The following is a 21,757-nucleotide window of genomic DNA, read 5'->3' on the forward strand; positions in this document are numbered from 1 at the left end:
TCCTTCCATGACAGAATCTTTCTTCACTAACAAATCAGAAAGATCATTTCTGTTGTCGAGGAATGGTTCAAAATTTTTAATGTTAACATTTTTGGTTCTGTGTCATTGATGTGGTATCCTCGTTGTTTTTGTCCTCCTTTGTCGTTTCTCAAAGCTCTTCTTCCAGTGAATTCTGAACTGTGTGAGTTTTTCTCCTGGAAAGAGCTCTGGAACCAATTGCATAAAATGTCTCCAGTGGCCCAAGCTCCATTATTAGCGCGCCATAATGCAGTTTATTACGTGTAATCTGGAAAGTTTAGGAATTAGGATTTTGAAAGAAGGGAAAATTTTATCTGGTTGCATTGCCACATCAGGGTAAAACCGAACCTCATTCTCGTAAAATAAAATAAAATAAAGGTGTTAAATCTTAAACCGTGTATAGTCGAAACTGCGTAAAACGAGGGTCTACTGTATACACATTTTAGACGATGATAAATTGACAAATGTAAAATGTAAGATATGGTAGACAAGGAGGAGAAAAAGGGAGTCAGAAAAATGTTCCCAAAAGGCCTTGAGTAAGCAATCCACTATTATGGAATTTTTCAAAAAATATTGTACTGAAAAAAAGGTGCCAAAACAAAGATTTCATAACTCAAGTTGTAAGTTACTTTTTATAATTTTCATACGTACTTGTAAAATATACACTAATTATTAAACTATGCTTTTATTTATTTAGCTTATTTCAAAAACTTTTTAGCTATAACATTATTTCCTTTATATAGCCATTGATTTATTATTAATTCGCTTTATAACAAATGTTGTCAATTTAGAAAGGTAAATAAAATTTCCCCCCTTAATCGAATAATATTTCTTGGAACCTAAGATATTCGATTAAGGGGGCTGACAGTATTTATTAAAGAATAAGTAGGTACTAAGTTATATTCTTAATTCTAAAGGAAAATAGCATTGGTCTATTTTAAATTGACTTCAATTTAAAAAGTCTATTTAAACGAGCTAGTTTAAAAGTGTATAACCATTTAATCCTAATTATTAACTAGAATAAAAATAATAAACGAAAATAAATGAATACAACATATGAAAATTATTGAATAATTTTAAAACATACAAATTCATTAATAGAATTTATAATTGACACTTAAGCAAGTTAAAAGAAATCTATTGCAGGTAATATTACTAATTATACAATTACATATGAATACAAATATAAAATTATATCATTAAACCTACACAGAGGTGAGAGCCTAGTAGTATCCAATAAAATTCCCAAGTAAAAAAAATTCTAGAAAAATTCTTAGTTCATGAGTAAACTCTAAGTTTGGTATGATTTAATTTATGGCACTGAATTGGTGAAGTGTTAATTCATAGTCTAAGTTTTAAAGATGGCAGACACTGCTGGTGCATTCTGGAAAGATTCCATTTTTTTTTTAAGAGTGCAATAAAAAATACAGGACTAAATAAGCAAAATAACTGAAATTTCTGTGTCAAAACATTAAAAACCTTAAATTCTATTCAAAGGTAAATTCAAAAATTCATCAATTAGTTTTGCATTTTATTCTTATCACTTGAGAGTCATTGAGTCTTTAACGTACTTTGATTTTTTTTTTTTAAAACCATAAAGCACATATTTACTAGATAAAACTTAATCCTGTTTTGCCATATTTTGGGCAACAATATTAATTACAAAAAAAAAAAAAAAGGAAAGAAAAAAAAGGCATGCAATATGCTTGATCAGCAGGTAAGTTATCACATTGCTTTTTCCTGACCCAAAGTTGATTATTTTTCTCACATTAACACCAGCTTTAATATTAATTTCTTTATTATTTTTTACGAAGGAGATTGTAGGTACTTGCCTCTAAGTACACTACCTGTGCCTCTAAGGGTCATAAGAAATTTTCTAATGACCACAGAAACAGCACTAAATTAAAGTCCAAAAGGAACAATGAACAGTTTCAAATTACCCAATAAAGAGTAGGAGATAAAATTTACCAAAAAAATAAATAAATAAATAAATTAGGTGGCCTGAGTGCTGAGAGCTTTTGCTCATTTTTTTTAGTACCACTTGGAGATTTAGTCCCCCCCCCCCTTTTTTCTCTTTTTCAAATAACATGCTAAAACAACTTTTTGAAAGCTTCTGAGCATACTCAAATCTGATGAAGGGCTTATCTCTTTTTTACTCTGAGTCATTGGCCACATATGGACACTAGAACTAGTACTCATTGCTTGAACAAATTGGTTTTCATATTTTACAAATTATATTTTTTACAAAACAGCTTCAAAAAAGCATGTTCTTACTTTCTTTCCTCGATCATGCATCATTTTCTCTGTATCCTTCAGCATTTCTTGCTTCCATAGCTCAAAGAAATAGTTGGGGTCTGTGTAGAACTTCAGGCCATCTTTTCCGTCTTCTCTGCAAAAATGAGAAAAGTAAAATTGAAATAGATGTGGCCTATCTGATTTCTGAAAACTTTGCATTATTTATCACCAGTTTATCTTGCCTAAATATTTAAACTACTTTATGCAGGGCTGGATTTAGAGGAAGGCAGACGGGGATACTGCCCCGGGGCCTCCACAACAAAGGGGCCTCCACCATAATATTTTTTTTTCAAAATATCTTAACTTTCACGGGTCAGCAAATTTTAGGTTTTTTCTCCCCTATAAATAATAATATAAAAAAATAAATAGCAGAAACTTCAGGATGTATTTACTATTAAAGTGCTGATCGAAAATATCGGATATATACATATATATCAAAATATTCAGATATATATCAAAGAATCGGATATTTTCAAAAATATGATGATCTTTTCGAACCCTGATTAGGGGCCTCCACTCCTTCGTTGACCCGGGGCCTCCACACTTCTAAATACGGCTCCGACTTTATGTTAGTATTTCACCAGGTGTATGTGAAAGAATGTTTTTCAGGTCCCTGTCTTGTGAATTTTTAAATGTTTTTGCAAATTTATAATTTCGTCATTTTTTTCCTATGAAAAACGTAGCAGATGAAATGTGAGAAAACATGAAACGTTAGTCCAATATGAACCGATCCAGGGTTCTTGCTGGAAAGCCGGATTGCACGATTATTGCAACTTTTTTAAAAATACCACTTAATAAAATTCCCTTTGCAATTTGTAGTTGCCGATCACCAAAAACGGATATATCAGAAAGGTCGCAAAAATTCTCAACTTGGGTTTTTCCATTTTTAACCGAATTTGAAATCGAGGAAGATTTGGGGGAGGGGGGGATTTGAGCCATTAAGCTTGTGGATGGGGGCACCCCTGGGAGCTAGAGCATATCTGGAACCAGTTGCACCAAAAAGTTTTTGGCTCCCTGCTGATGACCACAAGATACTTGCATATTTCTGTATGCACTAAAAAACAGAAAATTGCAATTTTTGCCCCTATGTCAGCTTGACTATGAGGTACAAATTTAACCTCTGTAAAAAGTAACTCACCTGTAGGGGTTAAGTTTGTCAAGTGGTGGAGGTTTGTCACACATCAGATAAGTTTCCCTCATAGCAGCTGGCATGGACTCTCGAGACACCACCTGTTGCTCGAACACGATGCAGCTCTTGAAAGCCTTGCGCATGTGAATGTCCTGCAGAGATACTGGTAAAAAATAGATACATTAGTCCATAAAGAATTGAAGATGAACATCTGGCGAGATACATCAAATGAACAAAATTCTTTTAAAATAGGCAATAGAACATTTTCAAACAGGCCCCCGAAACTCAGAAAATACTAAGAGGAGGATTTATCACATCAGTTATTAGCTGGGCATACATTCAGTGAACAAAGGTTTGGAAATATAGACAGTGGCATATCCATTTAACTTTCTTTTTTTTCAAATTGTTTAATTAATTTTGTATGCTGCAGCCAGGAATGATATCACACACATACGTCTAAAATTCAAAAAATACCTTCATTTTATAAAAGCTTTATTAACTTCTATTTTCCCTGCACTAAGAGTCATATAACATGAAATTGACACAAGTATTAAAACTTTCAACTGCATCACTATTTAGATTTTTTCGTGCTTTCTATCTTATCCAACTTCTCATTTTAACCAGATCATTATTAAACTAGCTTTTGAATGGTACAATTAGCAAGGTTGCCCCCTCCCCCTCCAGAAAAGAGAAAAATACCTCTGAAAACTCTCCCTTCCTAAAAACCCTTAGTAAAAATATGTATTTTAAATCAGAATAAGGTTTTAAATTCCAGATAGAATGAACATGCTACAGTATTGAAACTAGGGTTTCCAATCCCGTAATCCCGCATAATATTTAGCGGGATAAATCCCGCAGGACTGAAAACGAAATCCTGTAGGATTCCCAATCCCGCAAAGGTTTTCCATGCAAATGTCGCCCACTTTTTTCGGTCCATTAAACGAATATTTTTACAAGTATCACCCAAAGTTTTAATTACCTCTCTGTTTATCTGCAAGAAGAGTAAGAACAACTTTGTCTTGAAAATTTACCATTCAAGAAAACAATAAAAATAGAGTATATTTTTCTGAGAATGGATTGGTATTCTCATTCGGAGGTTTCAGTGTTCATATGTTCAGCAATTGTGAAAATGCTTAAAAATTATAAGCATTTTCGAAAATCACGACTACATATTGAAAACCAGAAAGTTGGGCCTTAGAAGAAATTGAGGAAAGTAATACAGAGTGCAAAATCCGTTGGAGTAGCCTGAATGTAATGTTGGAACGCTTATACAGAATTTTTTTTCCAAAGAAGAAAGCAATGAAAAAAAACCTGATATTATTTTTTATTTATGCTCTTTGACCTGTAGAAAGTGCCTGTCGATGTCTTTGTCGCCGTGGAGCCAATAATATAAATGTGGGTGGCACCTTTTGAAAATTATGTTCGATGAGTTAGCTCAGCAATCTTCAATATTCGGCACGACTCTAAAATAGGTGACAGATGAAACACTGAATAACTCGAATGACAATGCAGTACGTTAAGCCACGGGTGCCCACCTAGGGGGGGGGGGGGGTCATGGCACAGACTGCAATATTGTAATTTTAGGGGGGGGGGTATTTTCAGGAGCTTTTTTTGTAGGGGTTCTTGGTTTTAGAGAGGGGTCTTCTCAATATTGAGGGCGGATGGTTCACCCTTGCTATTAGGGAGGCACCCCTGGTTAAGCTGCTCAAGTTTTTGACTCTCTTTAAAGTAAGGGGTACAATTAGCGAAATTTTTCAAAAACTTTTACTGTGATGGAGACCCAATCATCGTTCACCCCCCGGTAAACGAATCAAATGCACTGATGCAATGACCAATGTTAGTGTAACAAGAAGGCAAGTTAAATTGGATAGAGTAATACACAAATCAAACAAATATCGTTTAAGTTCGAAAATTGTAATTCATAAGCAAAAATCCCTAACCTGATCTCCAACAGAAAAACAAAAAACTATTTTAGCAGATGGTGAAGTTAATGACGAACTTTTGCTAAATGCCCACAATTATTTAATCTCAGTAAAACCAACTGCAATAGAGCAGCATCTAACGTTTTAATCAAGCCCATTATTTTTTTACCCAAAAATCTTTTCCTATCCCATACGAGCGATGGTTTGTTAAGAAGCATTGGGCTTTTTTAAACTACACTTTTGCATACTAAACAATAGTCACTATTTGAAAGGTGACTTTGTAGTACTCTACAATTAGTGTACAGAATTAAAGATAACAAATACAAATAATTCATGTAACAAAAGTAGTCAGTCCTTTCTAAAAAGTACAACTTTTTACATAAAAGTTTAAGTTTTAGAAAAATAAAGTCAATCCCGCAGGATCCCGGAATCCCGTGGGATTAGCTCCTTACGATCCTGAAATCCTGCGGGATTGAGATTGGCAGGCATTGGAAACCCTAATTGAAACATTAACAGCTATCATGTTTTATTATTCTCCGACATTTAAGTCCATACATCATTTTGAGTCACTTGGTTGCTGTTCAATGAAAACAGTATTCGCAAGTCAATTGTCAATCAATAAATGCAAAGAAAATTGGATGTCAGAAATATAGCGAATACAATGTGTATGTTATGTTTACTATAATTGCGGTTGGAACTATTATTCCGGTGAGTTACTAGTAGCTTGGGATCAACATTTGGAAACCTCTGACATAGAAAATGCTCAACATACAAGAATATATATGCTGGCTGCTCACCTTCTTCGACAGTGGAGTCAAGTTGTGTGACTTTGACAGCCAGCCTGTCTATCCTGCCCTGTAGGGAACTGGCTCGGGCCACAATCGAGGAGGACTCCCGAAAAAGACTGCTGAACATATCCTCTGCATGCTTTGAGAGAGAAGACAGTTGGCGGATGATGTTGGCCAGGGTGCCATTAGTAACACATTCCAGCTCGTTGGGTACCTCTACAGCCAGGGAGCCCCGGCCATCCAGGGGTAGCGTGCCCCGACACACATGTACTGGCTCGATCACCCGCTGCAGGAATGGCATGGTGACCCCTGGATACAAAGCAACATATTAATTGCAATATAATCATACTCAAAAAAAAAAAAAAAAAACAGAATTGACAAATTTGCAATAAAAACACGGACTCAAAGCTAGAGCGAGGACAGTGTTCTATCTGGGGCTAAAGTTGTAAGTTTTTCCATGCTCCAAGGCTCTTCAGTACTTAAATATTATTTTAGATTTTTTTTTCTAGTCTTTTAAATATCCTTGGAAACTTTTCATTTAATAACCACTTTTTCTTATTAGTAATCACTAATAATAATCAGTATATAAATAGTAATCATAATCCAGGGTCTTTCTTTTTTTTGTGCAAACATTAAAGCAATCTTAAGAGCCACATTGCTGAAATGTAGGGAGTGAATTAGTGTGGTTCGGTATGCGAGACTGTTATTACATTGTAGTGCATTTTTTCATAAAATGGAAAAGAGGAAAGTTAAAAGGTGGAAAAAAAAAAAAAAAGAATATTGCTTCAACCATCAATGCTTGTAAAAGTAAAGATAAGGTATGCTCATATAATCTAAAAAACAATATATTGAGTGGAATGTTTTTCAAGAAATGAAAAAAACCGAAACACAAGAAATTTTTGTTTAGTCCATTATGTTGTTATTTTTTAGCCTTACACCCAAACGGCACGACCTTGAGGGTCACAGATCTGGATGAAATTCTGGAATTAGGTCAGTTTGCACTGAATATGAACCCATATAAAGCGATTTGACTACATAGGCCTTAGTTCGGCTGCAACGGAGGTCCAAAGTTGTTATTTGAATCCAGAAAAGCGATGGTTTCTCCTTTGAAATTAAACATTTTTTACGCTTTTCTTGCAATTGCATTGCAGTAAGAGCCAATTAAATGCATTCACAACATAGAATAAATTGCCCCTCCCCCCTTCATTGTACTGACAAGAGACGCCGAATTTCTTGAGAAGGTAGATCCCAAAGTTTCAAATTCCTATGAAAACGCCATTGCAATTCAGGAGGCATGCAAAGCAGTGTGGTTCAGACAACAAAAATTTGCGAGTCGCAAATTTGGATAAACTTCTGTATTTAGGTCAATTCGTACTAGATATGAGCCCTGGTAATATAGTTTGAGTGAATAGGCTCTAGTTCGGCTGCAAGGAGGTTCTAAATTTGCTTGCTTGTCTCCGGAACTGCAAAAGCATTTTCTTTGGAATTTGAAACTTTTGCACAATATTTGCTCTCCTTACATCTGTCGCGTCTCTTGTTAGTATAACGTAGGGCTGGTGAAATTTGCTCAATACTGTGAATGCACTCAGTTGGGCGATACTGCAATGCAACATCAAGAAAAGAGTAAAAAAAAAAGGAAAAGTTTCAAAGCAAAAATCATTGCTTTTCTGAAGCCACACTAGAAACTTTGAACCCCCATTACGGCCAAACTAGGGCCTATGTAGTCTAACCACTTAACCCGGGCTCGTATCTAGTGGAAATTTACCTAAATCCAGAATTTTGTCCAGATCCGTGACCCTCAAGATCGTGCCCTTTGGTAGTTAGTTTTCATAATAAAAATTGCAAACTAACATCTAAAACTAAAAGGTGGGTAAATACATTGTAAAACTGCTGGAGCATATACTGAGCAGGAGCAGCAGTCTTATTATCAGGGAGCAGAGCTGGCACATCAAAACATTTTTTGGCTACATGTCTCTCAGCAAAATAGTAAAAATGACAGTAATGGTTTACTTGCAATTGGCAAACACAGGAATGTAACCAATCCTTAAAAAACTTAGTTTTCAGGTTAAGGTGGGGATAGGGTTTTTCAGTTTCAAAAAAGTGATTTTTTTTCTTTTTTGTTTCGCCTTGTAGTTAAACATTTCAAAAATATGTTCCCAAAATTTCAAGTCGTTTCCAGCAAAATTCTCAAAGTTATCAAGTATTCAGTCTCAGCTCCTTCAAACTGTAGCTCCGTCAGCTGCAGAAAACTACAGCAGTTCTGACAGCTGTCCATACCATAAACCAGCGATTCCCAACCGGTGGTTCGCGAACCCCTGGGGGTTCGCGAGAGGTTTTCAGGGGGTTCGGGAAAAAAATATTGTAATGGCGGAGTTTAAATATGCCTGTTTCTGATAAAGTCTCATGGTTCAAGCGATTTCAAGCAAATTATGAATATACGTATAAATATCTAAAATATTTTGATGTTAAGTTTCTTGACCATTAATTTGAGTCCGAGGAAGAGCTATTTCTTTGCTGTTGTGTTGAGCCAAAAATGCATAGAAATGCATAGAAGTGAGATCACTCTGTTGTTTGTTGATATAACTTTCACACTACATATTCTACAATTTACTTCGAGCTTTATCGTCGAAAAAGGAAAAGAATGGCTAGCAACCCAAAAACAGCACAAGAAGTATAAAAATTACTTACTATAAAAAGTTTTGCAATGTAAAACTTTCTGTTTTACATTGCAAAACTTTCTGTACTGTTTACGCAGTAAAAAAAAAAAAAAAAAAAAATCAGCAGAATTTAATCATGCAACTTAATCTGCACTCCACGTAAATGAGGAATTTGAAATTTGTGAAGAAAGTGTCTTTTGAGGTAAGTGAGCAAAAAAATATTTCTTTTGTTAAAAATTACCTTATTTGTGCAAAAATTAAAGTAAATGCGTATTTTGAGCATAGATGCTTCTATTATTTTTTAATATACGCATTTTACTCCTCACTTATGCACTAATTACAAGAAAACTTTTCAGCAATCAAACGACTGATGCACTTAATATGTCTTTATCAATCAGCTAGGTTCGTAGTCCCTTTCAAGAAGACTTAAACATTCAGATCTTTCTCATTTTGCTGTAAGAAAAAAAATCATTTACTTAATCTGAGACGGTCCCCTGAAAGGTATTTTAAAGATCATTCTTTATTTGATTTCTGATTTAGTGATAATAGAGATGAAAGTACCCCTGTGTCAGAAAAAAATTTCAGCCAAGCTTTGGCCTCTTTATTCCACTAATATCCACTTTTCAAGTTCTTTTTAAAAAGTTGATTGAAGCTCGACGTAGAACAATTACTGTGTTTATTTTTTGATGAATTTGTTTTGCATTCATTTTTAGCGATCATTTTAGTTCGTAAAAATATTTGTAATTCTATATTTTATAATTATGTTTTCGCTCTTGTTATAAACTATGGAGCAGCATCAAACTAAGAGAAAAATCTCCCAAATTTTATTGTCTATGTGTGTGCGTGCACGCGTTTTTTTTTTTTTTTTGCTTGTTACTTATTAATTTAGTACCCAAGGGGTTCGCTAACTTCTTTCGGAGTTCGGAAGGGGTTCGCGTAGGGGAAAAGGTTGGGAACCGCTGCCATAAACCATACACAATTGAGCACAAAAGGATTTAATAAATTAACCAAACTTTTTTTTAGCTGTAAAAAAGTGAATTTTTTGATGCTACCCCCCCCCCCCCCCCCTTTTAAATTGCTACCTCTCAAGTTAACACATATACAGAAAATTCAATATATTTTTTTTTTAAATGGTGGTAGGTAAGTTTAAAATATAATCATTGGGCTGCCTTTTTTGCTCTTAATTACTCATTTCTAATTTTTCTTTCTCTGTTGGATAGCAACAGTTCTAAAAACTACATCATTTATAAGAAAAAAATTTTACTTAACAAATATACAAAAGAGAGGCACTAATATTTTACAACAATTCAGGTCTTTTGATGAAAGCCAGATTGCTAACTGCAAAACTTGATTAACTGCAAAACTTTTAGTGTATTTCTGAAAAGTTTTGCGGTTCAATGGCGCCCATATAGGGGGGGGGGGCTCAAGTCCCCCTCCCCCCTTAGAAATTAGAACTTCCTTGCTTTTAGAACCTTTTTTCTTTGCAAAAATGTAAAAACAGTCATGTCTTCTCCAGCCATTGATGAATAATTTACCAAAAATGTCAAACTTTAATAGCTGTAATCTGTAATGAAATCAGTGTCGATAGGGAAAATATCTTGCTAAACGATGGGGAAAATATCTGAGCCCCCCTTAAAATTTTGCATATGTGCACCCATGCATGCCCCATGTTGCAGTTTACAGAGAATTGTGTTGTATAGGTATTCTATAGTAGTACTCCATTTGGCACGTGTATACATAGTGCTACATTTCATTCTTCTGAATTTACAATACAATTTTTACGGTGTACAGTAGTTTATGTACTTAGGCTCATTTTATACGTTATTTTATTCGAACCGTACATTATTAATTTGGACAATCTGAAGTAGAGACGTACCGAGTAGCACTTTAGCCGAGTACCGAGTACTCGTCCTTTCACTACTCGGCCGAGTTACCAAGTACCAATTATGTTTTAAGAAGAACCACCGATACACATGTGATGAATTTTGAACTTATTGGAATAGTTGTATAGACCTCCATGTCCATATAATAGTTTTTAAAACTAAATTCCTGCTGAAATTTAATTATTCATTATTTAAAAAAAAATTTATATATATATATATATATATATATATATATATATATATATATATATATATATATATATATATATTTGACAAAAATTTTACAAAAAAATTATTTTTTAAATTAAAAATAAATATAAAAGGTATGATTAATCAAGTTGGAATTAAAACAAAACTGCACCAATCTATTATAGCTCTTGTCCGCCAAAAATAAATAATTTTTAAAAGCAAATAAAACAAATGTGCAGGAACGCTACAGACACGTGTTTCTGCGTTACAAGGAACGTCTTTTTCAGTGCATAAAATGTTAGCTAAAGACTGTAAAGACATTCGACAAAAGAATCCGATTTTTGTCGGATGCCTTTAAACAAGCTCACATTTTGTGCATTGAAAAAGGAATTACTTGTAATGCCAAAACACGTGTCTGCACTGTGCTTTTAACGTTGTTTTATTTCCTTTTATTTTTAAGCAAAGGTATTTTTATATTTCTTATAATTAATTTTTGTTTGTAGCAAAAATACATTTTTAATATAAAAATTCCATATTTTCTATACTTACTTTTTTGCACAATTTTTAATAAATAAGTTTTATGAACTTTGGGGACATTAAAATAAAGATTTATTCCCTTGAAGCATTACAAACTTCATTACTCTCAAAATTTAAATTTAAATTGTAAATGATTGCAGAATATTATATGTGATTGTGTTTTTTTATAAATTTTAATATCTGTCTTGGACAATATTCAATTTTTTGCAACTACTCGGTATTGGCCGAGTATCTGATCAAAATTTGGCCGAGTACCGAGTACTCGGCAAATGGGCCGAGTAGGCCGAGTACCGAGTAGTTACCGAGTACTCGGTACGTCTCTAATCTGAAGCCACCCTTAGTCCAGATTACTGAAGTTCTATCTCTAACTCTGCATACATAACACAAATCTCCTGATTTGCTGTACTCATAGTCTAGTAAGTAGGCCCTGTTTTGTTGAATGTAGCCAGTGGCGAGTCCAGAATTTTGTTCCGAGGGCGGCTGAGGCAGTGGCGCAGCCAAAAAGTTATTTTTAGGAGGGGGAGGGGGGGGGGGGCTTAATTACTTTATATATATGTCGTAGCCTCAGAACAACAGTAAGACATCTAATCCTAAAAATAATACTAAGATATTTTACTGTTGCTCTGAGGAACTGTTTGCTTTACTGTTGCTCTGAACATATTTTGAACCATACATTCGAAAAAAGAAGAAATAGGGAAGGAAAACAGTAGGAAAAATGTAGAAAAAGAGAGTCTCAGGGGATTCTACCCTGGAAAAAATTCTGAAATTACGCTTGAAAAATGCAATAAAAAATATTTTTGGTTATGTTAAAGGAAGGCAAGGTTTATACGTTATTAGGTTATACGTTTATTAGTTTCCAAAAGGCCTTAAAAACGTAATTATCATGATCTGCTCAAGAGCGCCCATTTTAAAAATTTTAAGGGGGGGGGGGGGGGTGCTCAAAAATTTAGAAGAATATTTTTCCCATGGAAACCGATTTTAGTACAGATTAGCGATATTAAAATTAAGCAGTTTTAATAACTTATTCATTAATGGCTGGAAAAGTAATTTTTATACATTTTTGCAAAGAAAAAAGCACTAAAAGCAAGGAAGTTCTCATTTCTAAAGGGGGCTTGAGCCCCCTTGCCCCCCCCCCCATATGGGCACCCTTGGATCTGCATTTGACAGATTAGTTTGCATTTGACAAAGTGACCCCACTGTTAGTTTGATTTAGCTCCAATTTTTTCTGCTAGCTCTACCGCTGTAACCCCCCCCCCCCCCCCCATACAAAAAAAAAGAAAAGAAAATTGAAGAAAAAAAAACCCCTTTAGTTCTGGTCTGGGGGCGGCTACAGCTTCACAGCCGCCCCTCTAGATTCGCCACTGAATGTAGCAGATGTAAAAACGTGAAAGGAAATGGGTAAGGGTGGCAGTTCCATGATTTGCCCTGACTGGGAAAAATTGAAGATTAGCACTGCTACAGAAGCCTATTAATTACTCAGTATTTTGTCACTGAACTTTTGAAATATTAATCATATTTTTATTGCACCTAGTTTTATTAATAAAACAATAATTTGGAAAGGCCTGAATACTATTGGTGTTTAAACAATTTTCGATAAACAGAAGCGCTTTCCAATTAACAAATAAATTGCGTATATTGATTGCTAACCTTACACGTATCCAAACTTTTGCAAATTTCTAAATATAAAATATTTAAATGCTTTACCTTTAGTTTAAGCTTTGGCTATTTTGCATTAAGTAGGCATTTACAAAGCATTCGGGAGACTTCCTGAAAAACAATTTGTTTGTATCCACAGAGTTCATAATATTTAAAATAAAACAAATATAACTAAGAACATGATAAAGAAATAACGTATAAAATCGGTAAATAGTTTCAGCATTGATATTAGATAAGATAAATACTTTTTCCGATAATCTTTTAGAGTAAACTAGGGTTTCAATTTTAAGTTTCAGAAGGCACCAACTATACATAGCAGTGGGTAAGTAAATATTTTGCTAGCAGAACTTAAAGAAGTAGAAAGATAAATGGTTGCTTAACAGAGAATACATAGAACATTTTAAGAAATGCGCAAATCTGCCATGAAAAAAGATGCTTACCAAGAAACGGAAATTCATTTGTTTACTATCTCGTTTGCACAATTCCTGTGTTTGCCCCCTGCCCCTCGCAGTTGCCGCATAACTTGACGACCATTACCTACCGAAGTCAAGCTGCTGTCTGCTACCTTTTGTATTCTTTTTATTAGCTTAACATGTAAAACTTCTTAGAAAAGAATTTTCGCATAAAAATATAGATTTAATTACAACACTTGTTTTTTCTAATTCTAATGCACAGCGTGTGTCAAGATTTATCGGAATTTCCATTGATTTACGCGTGTCAAGCTCAAAAGCTGTGCACAACTCAACTTAATATCGTTTCCTCCCCTCCCCCCCCTACTTTATTTTTTCAAAATCAAAACAATGATTTGATGTTGCTCTTTCCATACTTTCATGCACTTATTCTAGTTTAATTGCATATTTTTTTTTTTTTTTTTTTTATTTCTCACCAATACAAAAGATAATGATTCAGAGGATACAATTCATGCATCCTATGTTGTGCTTATTTTTGTTGTTCAATGGAACTTCGAATGAATTTAAACTTTAAAATACATATAAGATGAAAATTCTGTAGACATTTTCCCCGTGTCATTCATACAAAAAAGTGATGAAAACAGGTATTTACAGTTCATTCATGCATTAAAGTGGCGAAATCAGGGAATTGTAGTTTTAATATTGTTCAAAACGTATTAATTATTTTATTTTTATGTGTACGTCACATGTCAACATAGTTTGAAATTAGATTCGTCAGATTTTTTCAACTAGAAATTTCCGTAAATTTTATTTCACAATTCATCACAAACAAAAGGACACATGATTTGTGGGAAAGCTGAAAGAAATGAATCCGAACTTGGCTGACACACTAAATAGATTGTCTTAATAATAGATGGTACCGATTTATACCGTGTATCCTTGTATTGTTGGTGAGTTTTCTCCCCCAGAATAGTGTGACAAGCTAGAGAATTTTGTTGAAGTTAATTTAAAATCAAAAGCTATGGAACAGAAATGTCTCAGTACTGCAGATTGGTTACTCTAAAGTACATTATTTAATTAATTTGTGTTGATCGAGGGAATTGTTATTTCCAGTTAGTATTATTATAAGAAAATAAGAAATTCGTTATTTAATTCTGCCATAATAGTTGTACATTTATTTAAAATAAAAAATAATAAAGGAGAGAAAAGTAATACACTCTATAACAAAAAAAAATCGACGCACCAAGAAGCAATCATCCGATTGCTTTGAAATTTCTTATGCATGAGTGTATTGACCAGATATGCAAATGATTAGAATTTGGTGTTCAATGAATGAATAGTTTGATCTCCACCGCATCGGAACTGCTCATCCAGCAGAGGTATATAAGTACACAGTTCTTCGGCAGTTGTTAAAATTTTCGGTTTGATTGCAATCGGATTACCTTTCAACAATTTAAAAAATGCCTTGCCGCAGGGTTCGTGCACATTACAAGCAACTGTCAGAGTTTGAGAGAGGTTGTATCATTGGATTGAAAGAGACCGATTGGACAAGTCGAAGAATCACTCGGCATTTGAGTCGAAGCGGTGCGGCAATTGGAAGATGCTGCCAAGGATGGCTGGAAAATGGCAGTGTTCAGCGTCAGGACCGTAGCGGTCAACCTAGGGCCACAGCAGATCGTAAGGACAGAGTGATTGTCCGATCAGCTGTCATAGCACCTTCTTCATCTCTATGAACCATCAGACGTTCAACCCAAACACCAGTGTCCTGCATGACGATTTACAGATGGTTGGGACAGCGAAATCTATGCTCGCGCCGACCGTTATGCCACCTGCCACTGACGCCTGCACACTGCAAAGCCAGATTATGGTGGTGTATGGCTCAATCAGGTTGAAATGATGCGAACTGGGGACATATATTCTTTAGCCACGAATCCTGCTTCCAACTCTGTCCTGACTATCATCAAAGACGTGTTTGGAGACACCCAGAGCAGAGGGAGGATCGTGCTTTCACTATTGCATGCCACACAGGCCCTCAACAAGGCATTACGGTCTGTGATGCTATTTCCTTTGATAGCGGGGCCCCTTTGGTTATAATTACAGTCAGACTTACTGCACAGCGGTACATCAACGACATCCAAAGACCTTATTTGCTACCGTTCCTTTTGCAGTACCCTCGGCTGGTTTCTCAGCAGGACAATGCCAGACCACCTATGGCACGTGTTGCTATGAACTGTCTGCAAGCAAGTCAAACATTTCCTTGGCCTGCCAGATCGCCAGATCTCTCTCCCATCGAGCATGTCTGGGATATGATGGGAAGGCGATTGCATCTGGCATGGAATGTTGATGACCTCATTTGACAGTTGCAAAGAATTTGGCAGGAAATACCCCAGGAAACCATCCGGGGGCTTTATCGGTCTATGCCACACCGTGCTTCAACTTGTATCCAGGATAGAAGTGGGTCGACACCTTATTGAACTTGTTACTGTAACTCTGACATAAATTTTTCAATTGTTCTGAAAATTTAACCATTTACTATTTTGTACAGTCTTCCTATCCACAAATTTTCATTTCAATCGGACAACTCCTTCTTGGTGCTTCGATTTTTTTGTTACAGAGTGTAATAATGCACATTTACAAATTAAGAAAGAATAGGTACTTTACTTTTTAATTCAAAAACTACCTTTTGTGTTTTGCACCTATTTTCTTCTAAGAACTCAACTATTCAGAAAAATTATGGCTTTGAAATTTGGCTACCTATTTGTCGCCATAGGTCGATTAAAATACAAATTGGGTTCATTTTGTAGAACCTTAAAAAAAATCTAAAGAGTTATGCAGCCTCTTCTCAAAATTTCATTCCTTAGAGCTAATTCTTTCAAAAAATTTCATTCCTCAAAACAGCTTTTTTTAATTAGTAAGCTGAATCAACTCTACTGAAAAAAAAAAAAAAAAACAGTTCTCAAGTCATTCTGAACGAAATATTTATTAGAGCCAAAGTGATTTCATATTAGAATTGTGATTCGCAAAAAATCTCTTTATGATGTGACAAGATTTTTTCTATTTCAAAATAACCTACGGGATAGTAAAGAAAAATATAGTTCTTTTTTGCAAAAATTAAAAGTGCTCACAAAATTCTTTTTTTTTTTTTTCACAAAATGCGGGCCTAAAAACAAAAACCCGTTTAGAGCCCTGGTCACTTTCGAGATAATCAAGTTTTTACTCTTCTTGTAAAGCATGTTTCATTACTTCTATGTTTCTGCCTCTCAAGTGTTACCTAGGGCTTCCCTACCTGTCTTACCATTGTTGAACCAGTGAAATATTGAACTAGAATATATATATGCCTTTTAATTTATGGTTTCATAATATTGTACAGATACAAATGTGACAACCAGCAACAGGCTCTGGGCCTATCTACGTTGGTCCTAGTTAGTTTATAAATCCCCAATGAAGATCAATGACACTCTTGAATCTATCCACCCCTTTGCTCATTACCACCTCTTCCGGTAAGCTGTTCTAAGTGCCAACAACCATATTAAAGAAGTAATTTTTCCTGATTTCCAGGTTAGCCTGAGATTTGAATAGCTTAAAACAATGACCCCTCGTCCTGCTTTCTATGCAAAAATTTAACCCATTAAAATCTTCCATTTTGATAAATTTAAACAACTGAATCATGTCCCCCTCTGACTCTCCTTTGCTCCAGACTATACGTAAAATCAACTATGCAGTGTTAAATTCAATGCATTCACAGTCAAGGTCTCTTTCACACTATTTACTAAACAACAGCATCTGAACTGTTTTCATATTAAAATTACTTGTGTTTGATTGCTATTGATGTCATGAAGGTGTGGCTCAATCTATTTTAAGAAAAGCATCAAATCATACTTTTTTTTCCAGGAGACAATGATGACGATATCATTCGGTCTGATAGTAATTTTAGCAAATACAGATACATTCCTCTAAGATACAAATTTGGAACCGGTGGAAGTAATCATGATGCCCAGGATGAGATGACGCAGACAGTGGAGAAGGAGAGAAAAAATGTGAGAGGTCTAGATCCTCCTCCTCATCAAGAAGGATTGTCGAACATGATGGTACTACCTCAAGACAGAATCAACCTACCTATACAACATATTTCGGAAGATGATTCAGATTTCCAGAGCCCACCTGAAGTGAGACGCAAGCCTGGACCTCAAAGAGTGGAAGTTGAAGAGGTGTTTGTTTGCGAGATCTGTAAGGCTGATATCTCTGAACTGGACCTAGGAGAACGTTCTGTTCATGTCAATCGGTACATGAATTTGTTGATTGATGTCTACTCTCTTTGTCAATTATCTCTATTTTGTATTTTAAAACTTTCTTTTATATTATTTTGTGATTTTTAACATTTTTCAGATGAATAACCATATTATCCTTCTTAATGATGGAAATTAACTGTTATTAGTCATATTTTGTAACTATAAATTTTGTTTTGAGGGCCCAGTCAACTATCCGTACCTGAGCCCTAGGGATCCATTAATGAAACAGATTTGTGTACTTTGGTGGAAAAAATGAGTTCCTTAAATTTTAAACAGAAAATCTTACTGTATAAATGAATAATATAAAAATATTTATACTTGAAAAAAAAAAAAAAACTATATCCACATAGTGATTTAAAAAAGTTATAAAATAAACTAAATTGGTTAATTTTGCCCTTATTTTTTATGATTATCATTATAAAATTATCTTCAAATAATGCACTTGCAAGACTTAGTAATGTGAGAAACTATTTGGTCAGTTACAATGAGGTAATATCTTTCAAAATTTACTTTTATTAGTTGGATTTTACCTTAAAATACTAAACAAGTGCCTCTGATTGATCAAGCAGAAAGAACTCTCTTAACCTTTATTTTCCTGGAATTGTTAGTCATCATTGGCCATTACAGAAATAGAAGAAAAAATCTCAAGCGAATAAATGAACCTAACCCAAAAATCATGATTGAAAAAACGAACGATTCTCTCACATGAGTGAAAATTTGCTCATTTTCAATCTTAAATTAGAAAATTTAACTTTATTTTGGCTGTTTTTAAAATCAATTAATACCTGACTTTTGCAAGTCCAAACAAAAATAGCCCATTAAAAAGAGTTGAATTACTAGAAAGAGAACAAGGTTAAAGTGCTTTTGTATAAAATTCAAGTATTCATAAGCAATTTATCAAGTAAAAGGTGTGAAGTTCAGAACTTTGTGTTAATCGCGATCAGGAAAATGTTCGCGGATTATTTTCTCCCATCCCTTTATTGAAGATACAAAATAATGTATTTCAAAAGTCATTCTGGTTACATGAATAAAAAATAGATATGCTTTCACTGTACAATAGGGAAGTTTTTCAATTTTATTTTTATATGATAGAGTAACATGTATGAACATCATAGGTGAAAAAATTTTTGCGATACGATAAATAGTTTTTTTTAAAAATTAATTTTTAAAGTTCAAGCCCTTGTGACGTCAAATGGCATAGGAAGTGACGTCATGTGCTCTTCCAATAGGAGAGAAACACTAGCGAACCGTTTCCCATGTCATGGGAGAAACCGAAGAACGTGCATTCGACTTCGAAGACGAAACGTAAAAGGCTTATCTCCTCGCATTAAACTCCTCGCGTTTCTGGAACATTAAACCTCTCATCCTCTCGGAAATATTCGAATATCATCATTGATATTATTTAAGGAAGATTATTTAGATTGTGCTTTAACGAATCCGGCCTCCATAGTGTGCTCAAAAGGATTATTGAATTTCTAAAAAATAAAAATATCAGCGCGCTCAAAATGTCCCTAGCGAAAAGAAGGGAACTTCGGCGGAAGGCTGTCCATTCGCGCCCTGTGATGTAGGCTCGTGACGTTTCAGAAGAGCGCACTTTTGCGCGTGGATTTTTAAAAATTCATTAAAAATCAACCACAGTGTTTTAAAATTCGGCGATGGTGAATTTTTTAGTTTTGAGGGTCAATTAACAATATCCAATAGCCAAAATATGAACATTTAATAGGTTGCAACTTCCCTATTGTCTTGTATTAATCCTGAAGATTTCATTGAAATTACTCTTACTTTTAGTCTTCATTGCTGTTTTTAGGAGTTTCCCCAAGCTAAAAATGGAGGGAGAGCTTATTTTTAGAATACAGTACAATGGCCTATTTATGAATGTGCAATATTTTGTTCCCTGAGCTCTGTCCAGGAGGTTACTGTAAACTCCAGTCTTATCACTAAAACTCTATTGACTGGTCAACAATAGGGATGTGTTTGAATATCTAATAAAGAGATAGGGTCATTTTAATTCCTCTCTGTTCATTCTCCTAGTCATTGAAGCTTAAAAGCAATTACTAAATAGATCTTCAGCATTTTTCCCTTTTTTTTCTTCTGGTTCTTATCTTTTGGGTTTTATGTGTCCTCAGGACCGGAATTTTTCTAAATGTTGCGTCACTTTCCCGCGAATTTGCGTAAAAAAACCACTATAGCACGTAAACGGGAAGCCTGAACACCAGTTTTACTTTTAGTTGTCATTTTGATGCCTAACCCCCCCCCCCCCTTTCGAATAAGCAACTTTCCATTTCAGAAGATTTGTTTTCAAAATAGGTAAGCTATGAATATAATCCCAGAAAAGCTCTTCAAAATTTAGCCCCCCCCCTCCCCCGGTGGGCACCAAACTTGACCAACAGCCCCTTTCCCCCTTCCAGAAACATTCCAGGCATAGCAGTTTGTTCTATTTTTCCTCTATCCTGTTAGTACTCTCTTCTCTTTGTTTTGTATCATTGGTGAAAGCTGGAAACCCCTCTCTTCTAGCTGATTGAAGGAGATCAATAGTAGTATTTTGCTCCTTGCTTTATATTATTGTAAAGCTGTCAACTTCTATGATTTACGATTTTAACGCTCATATTTACAATTGGGGGGGGGGGATACTCTACTAACTCGATGAAAGACTTCTCATTTAAAGCCCTCAGACCATGCTGGGGGCACATTTTCCGAAAAAGAAATATTTCCTTTTAATTTTCTATAAACATATTCTATTTTTGTGTCTTCCATTTCAATTTGAAAAGGTTAATATTTCTGATAGTTAATCACTAATTGCATCATTTCCTAGCAAATTAGAAATATATAAATACATATGAGAGTGACATTAACTTATGTCTGAGAAAAAAAATCTTCCTGTTTTTGAACATGCCTTTCTGAAATCGTTACTTCATAAGGTTTGCAGTTATGTGGTATTTTTCTTTTTATCTTTGTGTTAAATTTGTTTTTTAACTATGTATTTGAAGAAATGCAAGAAGAACTACATTTAACCCAAATTATAAATTTCTTTGGCAGAAAAGAAGAAAATTTAAAAAGTAATTTCTTGTTTCACATCATGGTGATCATATTACAGACAAGTTAAAAATTTAATTCCTTTTTCTCATAAATCTTCTTATTCAATACAGGTGCATTGACAAGGCATCTCATCCAGATGTGTCAACATCAGCAACATCCACTTCGACATGCACATTCATTCTTGAGTGTCCCCTCTGTTTTAGACAGTTTCAGGCACCTGAAGTAAGTACCCATTTTGCATGGTGTCTTCTCGGTTTTGTGATTCCCATTTCTGCAATTCCTACTTTGGTAAAACTAAATTTGTCACAACACTTCTTGTTTCTATGAAAAATAACATTTTCTTTACAATATTTCATTTCTTCCTTCTTTTCAGTAAAATGTAAAATTCATTATTATTATAATAATTACAGGTTTTCATTACAGGGCTCTTTGAAAACACTTCAAAACTTTTTCTTTAGTTTATTATGGATTATAAATGTGTCTGTTTGGATGGTTGACCCTAGATTAATTTTCATGAATAATATTATAATGCTTTAATTTGAGTGTTCATCTCAAAGTTGTTTTAATAAAAATAAAGTTGTGTTTGTTCTTTTTCGTTCCAATTTTTTGCCAACTTTTCACATGAATTCATTAATGTGCATCAAATATTTTGTATCTATTTAATATTTATATTGAAGCTTATAGAATACACGAAAGATAATTTATTTGAAGTTCATGCTGTGATTGAAAAAAATATAATACATTGAAGCACTGTTTATATGTTACTCTTTTATATGTTTTTATCAATTATACGTTTTTAAAATTGGTCCCTGCAAAGTCTAATACACATTAACCTTTACCTATTATATGTTTTTTCTTTTGTATGCTTTTTTCATACAGTCCCTTCAAAAACATATAAACGATGCTTCACTGTATTCATTTTAAGTATGAGTTATTTTTAATTATCAT

General features: G+C 34.3%; 2 protein-coding genes across 2 annotated transcripts in view; one reads left to right on the plus strand and one right to left on the minus strand.

Annotated features, from left to right (window-relative positions):
- Positions 1 to 13,583, minus strand: part of LOC129221263 (actin-binding protein WASF3-like) — a 30,288-nt gene extending 16,705 nt beyond the window's left edge. Inside the window, exons 1-5 of the mRNA XM_054855722.1 lie at positions 13,515 to 13,583; positions 13,123 to 13,185; positions 6,162 to 6,461; positions 3,452 to 3,605; positions 2,293 to 2,407 (exon numbers count right to left, since the gene is read on the minus strand). Of these exons, the coding sequence (XP_054711697.1) occupies positions 2,293 to 2,407; positions 3,452 to 3,605; positions 6,162 to 6,453 (561 nt within the window). The 5' untranslated portion in view covers positions 6,454 to 6,461; positions 13,123 to 13,185; positions 13,515 to 13,583. The remainder of the gene's footprint in view (positions 1 to 2,292; positions 2,408 to 3,451; positions 3,606 to 6,161; positions 6,462 to 13,122; positions 13,186 to 13,514) is intronic.
- Positions 13,584 to 17,519: 3,936 nt separating this feature from the next.
- The window catches only part of LOC129232126 (uncharacterized), an 81,818-nt gene continuing 77,580 nt past the window's right edge, over positions 17,520 to 21,757 (plus strand). The window contains exons 1-2 of the mRNA XM_054866369.1: positions 17,520 to 17,766; positions 20,920 to 21,031. Of these exons, the coding sequence (XP_054722344.1) occupies positions 17,567 to 17,766; positions 20,920 to 21,031 (312 nt within the window). The 5' untranslated portion in view covers positions 17,520 to 17,566. The remainder of the gene's footprint in view (positions 17,767 to 20,919; positions 21,032 to 21,757) is intronic.

The sequence above is a fragment of the Uloborus diversus genome, chromosome 1 (assembly GCF_026930045.1).
Source record: "Uloborus diversus isolate 005 chromosome 1, Udiv.v.3.1, whole genome shotgun sequence".
NCBI classification, from domain to species: Eukaryota; Metazoa; Arthropoda; class Arachnida; order Araneae; family Uloboridae; genus Uloborus; species Uloborus diversus.